At 44.9% G+C, this 7,453-nt stretch overlaps 1 protein-coding gene across 1 annotated transcript; it reads right to left on the reverse strand.

Annotated features, from left to right (window-relative positions):
• Positions 1–3,775: 3,775 nt before the first annotated feature.
• Positions 3,776–4,729, reverse strand: LOC137152296 (olfactory receptor 14I1-like; the record flags this gene model as incomplete). The annotated part of the gene is made up of 1 exon (XM_067546829.1): positions 3,776–4,729. A coding segment is annotated over exon 1 (954 nt), but the record flags the coding sequence as incomplete, so codon positions are not given.
• Positions 4,730–7,453: the final 2,724 nt, after the last annotated feature.

The following is a 7,453-nucleotide window of genomic DNA, read 5'->3' on the forward strand; positions in this document are numbered from 1 at the left end:
AGTCAGGCTGTGGACGCTGGCAGACTCACAGCCAGGGCAAGAACAGAGCTGGTAAAACACAGGCATTGAAAGAAGCGCTGGGAACAGAGCACTCACGCAGGCACATTCCAGAAAGGGAGCAGAACATCCCAAAGATAGCAAGGGCACACCAGCCCCTCAGCATGACAATGTGAGAGGGGGAACAGCACCCGCCCTGGATCTCACAGGATGGCAGAATCCCTGGGAAAAAACAAGGCAGGGAGGAGGCCCAAAGCGTGTCCCAAGGTGTTTGCAGAATAAAACAGGGATTTTGAACACCGACACATTGCTAAGGACACCAGACTCTCAGCAGGTCTGTAGTAGCCTGTTCCTGCATTAACCCCACATCATCACCTTTGGGGCAGCACAGAGCTGTTGGGTCTTTTTCCCCTTTCATCGCATCAGCAGCTCTTGGGATGCAGCCGCTAGAGGAACCCACAACCCAGGCTGCTATGGCTGCTTGAAGTAGGTCACTAGGAGGTACCCAGAGGCAAAGACTAAAAATTAAGGGCCAAGTCCTCATCCAGTTACACTGAGTTGAGTTGAGTTTGGGATATTTTCTCCCACTGGGTAGATGGGCCAATGACACAGTTATACATCCACGTTCCTTGCCCATAAATACACATAGGCATGGAAATGTGCACACACCATAGAAACATACACACAATAATGCATATTCACAACACACATGTAGTTACACAATCCTTTTCACTAATAAACACACAATGTTGTGTATTCACAAACACGCACAGTAATGCACACTCAAAAACACACTCCCTCTCTGGAACAGTAAATCCATCGCCTCAATTGCAATAGCACTGCGTTGACGGGAACGCGGTTCCCATTGGCACAGTGCAGTGAAGATGGCGCACAGAAGGGAAACACAGCAGTTGACGCGAGTTACGCAAGCTTCTGCGTAGCTTACGTAACTCCCGTCGACTGCCGCCAAATTTCCAAGTAAGTGTAGACCAGGGCAGAGTCATTGATGTGCTTTTGCAAAAGGTGGTCCTCACTATGTGACGACCAGCAGCCAGAGGCGTATTGCAGCAGGTCTCAAATGATCACACAGCAGTTGAAGGACATGACAATGAGGTGGAAGTCCATGAAGCCCACCAGGAAACAGAAGTTGGGTTGGGTGTGGAAACTAAGAAAGAACTGGTCTCCCGATTGCTCACCATGTTGGTCAACATCTTGGGGATGACGTTGCTGGTGAGTGGGACCTCCAGGAGGTTGGGGATGACGGGACATAATGGGCTGGTGAGTTTGCAGAAGAAGGCCCAAATATTCGGGCTTTGCGATAAGCTTGTTATTTTATGTAAAGAATTCAGACCACAGAAGAAGAGAGTAATTCCAGTGCACCAATTGTAGTTTAATTTGACTGGGAAAGGAGAGAAATAGGGACCATGTCAGCTTCTGATACCAGTTTGGTGTTAGCCTTAAACCCTATGCATAACCCTAACCCGTAAGCAGCTGGGATTTCAGCATGAGTTCATCTTTAAACCTTGACTGGTGCCAATCAGATGTTTAAAGTGAAGAATGGGCTGAAGTGGCTTGTGGGATCAGGGCCTTTGCACAGAATACGCAAAGTGAGTGTTAAATTCATAATCACACGTGTTTGTACCACATTGTCCAAATTACGTGTAAATTCTCACAGATCTATTGACGTCAATAGAGCTAGGGCAAATTAAACCTGTTGAGAATTGGCCCCTTGATTTCTCAGGAACCTGAGTGTGATACTTCCATTTATTTAGAGACGCAAACCAGAGCATATTTAAAATGTATCCAGTGTAAACAGCTCAAAGTTCAAACACCGAGTCCTTATGATAAGCTCTTTGTAAATGAGCGATGGAGTAAGATATAGTCATAAAAAATCCTCGTTAAATAATATTTAATAAGGAGTTCTTCTAAGAAAATCATGATCTGAACACAGACAATCATTAACATGAAAAGAAGCACAGTAATTTGCATAGAATAATTGCTATCTAACTACCCAGCTAACATAATCCACAATCAAATAGAAATCTATCATTATGAGGTTGTGTGTTCGGACAAGGAATGGTCCTATCTGCCCATGTCTCTCTCTATTCATGTGCTTTCTCTGTCATATATGCAATGTACACAGCCATGCACAAAGATGGTATCCTAATACTACTAACAGATCAACCTCTGAGAGCCTTTCTCAGCTTGGAAGTGAGTAGATCGACTCGCAATGGTGTATGGAATAACAGATCAGAGTGTATGATGACACTTTTCCACCTTTACCCAGGCTAGAACAAAATGACCCCAGTCAAGTAACTTACACCAGGGTTTAGGTCTTTACTGAGTGCAGAGACTCTGGGCTAGAACCTCATCAGTATTAAACTGATGATTCCAGTGGATCTAGTCTACGTGGGTGGTGATCTAGATGAGTTGGGAAATCAGACCCTTACATCTCCATCACACTCACTTTCTCCAGGGACCTCTCAGCCAAATCTGGATGATTTGTGTATAAAGGCTATTGGCCAAATCCCAATCACTTTGAAATGAGGGGCTAAACCCCAGTGACTTCCATGGAATCCAAATTTTGTCTCATTACACCGAGTGGTGGAGTCTCCATCCTAAGAGGTTTTGAAGGCCTGGCTAGACAAAGCCTTGGCTGGGATGATTTAGTTGGGGTTGGTCCTGCTTTGAGCAGGGGGTAGGACTAGATGACCTCCTGAGATCCCTTCCAACCCTCATCTTCTATAATTCCATGATTCTATGAGTTAGAGTTTCTTTAGAGAACACTGGGAAAACTTTCTCTTCAAAGCAGTCTTTCCACCATAGCCAGATTGGCACAGCTTTTACATAGAGAATGTGGGTGAAGTAAAATCTTTTCTTGGACCAGTTTCTCTAGATGAGAGAGATGACCTTTTGAGCCACACAGAGCTGGTAGGGTATGGGAAAGAAGAGATCTGTGTAGCTCGAAAGCTAATCTCTCTCCTCAGCAGAAGTTGGTTCAATAAAAGATATTACCTCCCCCACCTTGTCACTCTAATATCCTGGGACTGAGGGAGATGCAATGAATATGTAAAAGCTGTATGCAGTGTGAGTTAAAATAATAAATAGACACCACCTGAGTTTCTTTGTCCCTCAACACATCATCAATAACTCAATAATATCCCAACAGTATAATCATTTCACAAGGAATTTGCACCTTTTTTCATTATGGGGAGAAAACCTACAGCTCTCTCAGAAAACCCCATTAAAGAGAAGACATACGGGCACTCTCAAGAAAAGACAAATATTGAAAATCCTGTCTAACCAAACACTTACTATGTCTCCAGGCCTTCCCCCTTCCAAACCCACCTGGAACACAGATACAAAGAAAAATAACAAACAACTAAGGAAAGATAAACTAAAATTGTGACTAATAAGCAAAAAACACAAAGAACAAATGTGCTCATATCTCTATCAGAGTTTTTATCCTTAAAATTTAGGAGAGCCGCAGACCACACAAAGGATTTTGCTATGGTTAGTATGAGCAAGGAGATCAGATACTATGGTGAGGGTAGCAGTACGTGATAGATAGATAGATAGATAGATAGATAGATTCCAATCTTAATTGCATTAATGTAAACCTATACTAAATTCTTTTTTTCTTGAGTTATGTTTTCCTGGATTTTTACTAGTGTTAAAACCCACTTCTTCATAAACAGATTGCACAGTATGCTTTGATGGAGGCAGTAATGTCATCAGATGATTATATTTATAAAGAAACACCGAAGGAAATTGCTACCGAAGGAGACATGGTCATTTTATTCTTGCTGAATAACCTCCAGCACATCCATTTACTCACTGCACCGTTGATCTCCTTGTTCCTCATGCTGTAGATGATGGGATTCATCATCGGTGGCAAAACGGCATATAGAACAGTCACCACAAGATCCAGGCCTGAGGCTGAGCTTGAGGTGGGCTTCAGGTAGGCAAAGGAGGAAGTGCAAAGGAACAAGGAGACCACAGTGAGGTGAGGGAGGCAGGTGGAGAAGGCTTTATGCTGGCCCTGCTCACAGGGGATTCTCAGCACTGTGGTGAAGATCTGAACATACGACATAGTTATGAAAACAAAACAGCTTAAGGCTAAGCACACACCAAAGACAATAACCCCAAATTCTCTGAAGTAAGGGTCACAGCAGGCCAGCTTGAGGAACTGGGGGATTTCACAGAAGAATTGATCCACCGTGTTGCCCCCACAGAAGGAGATTGTGAAAGTGTTCCCGGTGTGTAGCGCAGAGTTGAGAATGCCACTGATCCAGGCACCGGCGGTCATTTGGACACAAGCTCCCCTGTTCATCACCATCTCATAGTGCAGTGGTTGGCAGATGGCGACGTATCGGTCGTACGCCATGATGGTCAATAAGGCAAAACTTGCTGAAACAAAGAAGAAGAAAAAAAAGACTTGGGTGACACATCCGGAGTAAGAAATGGACCTGGTGTTCATGAGAGAATTGACCATGGATTTGGGGATTGTGACAGAGACGGAGCCAAGGTCTAGGATGGACAGATTCATCAGGAAGAAGTACATGGGGGTGTGAAGACGATGGTCGAGGGCTATGGCTGTGATGATGAGAAGGTTCCCCACCAAGCATGCTAGGTAAAGTACTAGAAACACCACAAAGTGTAAAATCTGCAGCTCCCGAACGTCTGAGAATCCCAGGAGAAGGAACTCGGTCACGGTGGTTTGGTTGGACATTTTTTTCCTCAGTCCATTGTCTGATGGCTGTGGAGGGAATGAGACGGGCGATGGTTAGGATTAGAGCTACAAAGGGAATGGCCTTTCCCTGAGATCTGATGCTATGAATGTCAAAGGTGCAGAGCACTCGTCGTTTACAATGACTAGGTGTTGTCAGTGCTCCTCACGTTGACAATCAATCCAGCGTGTTATCACACTGGTGTACATTGGATCGGCTCCTTTAAAATCAATGGAGCTTTGTTACTTGACCTCATCTGAGGCTGTGTCTCAAGGAGAGGCTTGTTCAAATGCAGAGTGAAGGATGGAACAAAGTAAAATCCAAATCCAACAATCCTTGCAAAGAAGGGCCTTCCGTGGTGACCATCACCAACCTCACAGCTTGGCCATGAAGCTGATAGACTAAAACGCCAGCACCGCCTGATTCCCACGCTGCAGGGCAACATGATGTGCCTCCTTCAGCATGGTAAGTGGCAGCTTTTCTCCCCCAGCTCTGTGCCTAGATGGCTGCTGCCTGCTTCCCAACTGATTTACGGCACCAAATCCCAGCTGCACTTCTGCTTGCGTGTGACAATGGGCCAGTCTCAGCCCTCCATTACCGCTGTGTTGCACTGTTTACTCTGTGCTGTGCGGTGCAATGGTTGCCAGGACACTTGGGCTCTGTTCTTCTTCCTGCCAGTGACCTGTTATGTGACCTTGGGCCAGTCATTTCCCCTCTTGGTGACTGTTCCCCTCCCTCCCTTTCTCTGCCTTATCAACTAGGCCTTCGAGATCTTTTGGTGGGGGGCCCTGGTCCATAATTTAAAATGTATTGTGGCCCCTAGTGGGATTTTCAGAACCATCTATGCACTGAACAACCCTTGAAATCAATGAAGTTTACGCTTCTAGATGCTTCGGATAACCTCACTAGGTGCTTAAATACCTTTGGCAACATCACCCCATGTCTCGTTATGTGAACGTTCTGCACACCCTTCTACGCTCAGTCAGCAACAGTCTGGAGCTCAGCCAAGAGATAATTCTGTTCCCCATGAGCTCCTATTTCTCCTTGAAAGGGGTCAGGATAGACAGGCGTTTGCTGCTTGGTTCAGCGCTAACCAAGCGTTTAAAGGAGCTAGTCCATATAAAATATTTGTATGCTCTATCAATTTTACTAGTTATTCACTTGTTAGGTCCTGGCAACTATCCCTTTGAAAGAGAAATCACACAGATGCAATAGAATAAATGGATTTGAAATCAAGAAATCTTAATGTTTCCCAATTTTATTTAAAGTTTAAGGCTGGGTGGAAATTTTCAGCTGCATTGTTCTTAATGGGGATTGGGTTTTCAGCTAAACAACAAATCTCAGAATCTGTCTGCTTTTCTCCAACTTTTTGGGATTGTTTTGTAAAGAAACTGAAAACTCAAAAACAAAATGTTTTTGGTTTTGGGATTTAAAAACACTCCAGTTTTCAGCAGAAAGTTTTCAGTTGCCAAAACTTAAAAGAAAAAGGAAAGGATTTTGGGTTCTCAATGAGAAGTCAAAATTTTCCGGAAGGGTGGAAAAATTCCAATCAGCAGCAGGTATCTGAGAGTAAAAGTCTTCGTGAGTTCATATAGCAATTCATATTTATCATCTGAATTTCCTCTGTATTTTGAACCCCCAACATTTAATTGAAATAGTGAACTTACTGTACTGGTCTTTGTGGATTTTTCCCCAACAGGTGATGCATCCAGTCATCCAGCACCAGGATTCTTTGATCAATATCTATCTCTAAACCAGAATCTAGAAGCTGAAGGCACAGCTATCTGAGAATCCTTTCCCCTCATTCTAGGACTGTCCTGGCAGAACCAGACTCAGATCTGCCACTCTCCGCAGATGAGCTGTGTGTAGCTGGCTGTGAGCTGCACTGACATTAAAGGAGCGATGCTGCCGGGGAGGCAATTTATCCACGTCTGTTTGCTAAGGGCTAGTGGGACTCATTCCCTGGAGCCCTGCACGGCTCAGAAGCAGAGGCCCAGAGGCAAAAGTTTATCAGTGGCTTGATTTTAAAGCCATTATGATCCTCTAGTCTGACACCCCGGCCTGCCACAGGCCCTGGGTTCTCCCCCAGAGTTCCCTGGCTCCAGGCCAGCTTCTGTGTTATCTGTGGGCAAGGATTACAAATGGATTTTGGCACCTGAAGATGGAGACGGGCGCCTAGTGGGATTTATCAAAGCTCATGACAAAGTCCTGTTGCCATCCAAGGGGAGTTAGGCACTTACCCTGCTTAGGTACTACTGTAAATTCCACTAGGCGCCTATCAGCTTCTTCCGATGCCTGCACCCCTTTGTAATGCTGACCTAGTGTCTATTTTCATCTCGCTGCTCCAGGGCAGGGGCTACTCTGCTTCCTACAGCTCTTCTCCACAGACCCCTTTAGAGGGATCCCTGGCCCCTTCCCAACTGTCACAGGGCCCCTGGACCTTAAAGGGGCAGGCCAGCCTATTACAATATCTTTGTACAGTGCCTTGCACCAAGGCTGTGGTTTTTAGGGGCTACCACAATATACTTGTTTTGTAAGAATGATAACAGACGCCAATGGGTTTATGTCACCTTGGGCAATGGGGAACATTGGTTTGGTGTCAGCTTTTGGTGACTAATCTGACCTGCAGCAGACTTAATACTGCCCAATCAGATTCTATTGTATAACATGGGAATGAACCGGGCATGATCATCTCATTAACGATTGCAGCATAATGTGTGTTAATT

This window comes from Emydura macquarii, unplaced genomic scaffold (assembly GCF_026122565.2).
Source record: "Emydura macquarii macquarii isolate MOO-44397 ecotype Brisbane River unplaced genomic scaffold, CSIRO-AGI_Emac_v2 contig_1160, whole genome shotgun sequence".
NCBI lineage: Eukaryota > Metazoa > Chordata > Testudines > Chelidae > Emydura > Emydura macquarii.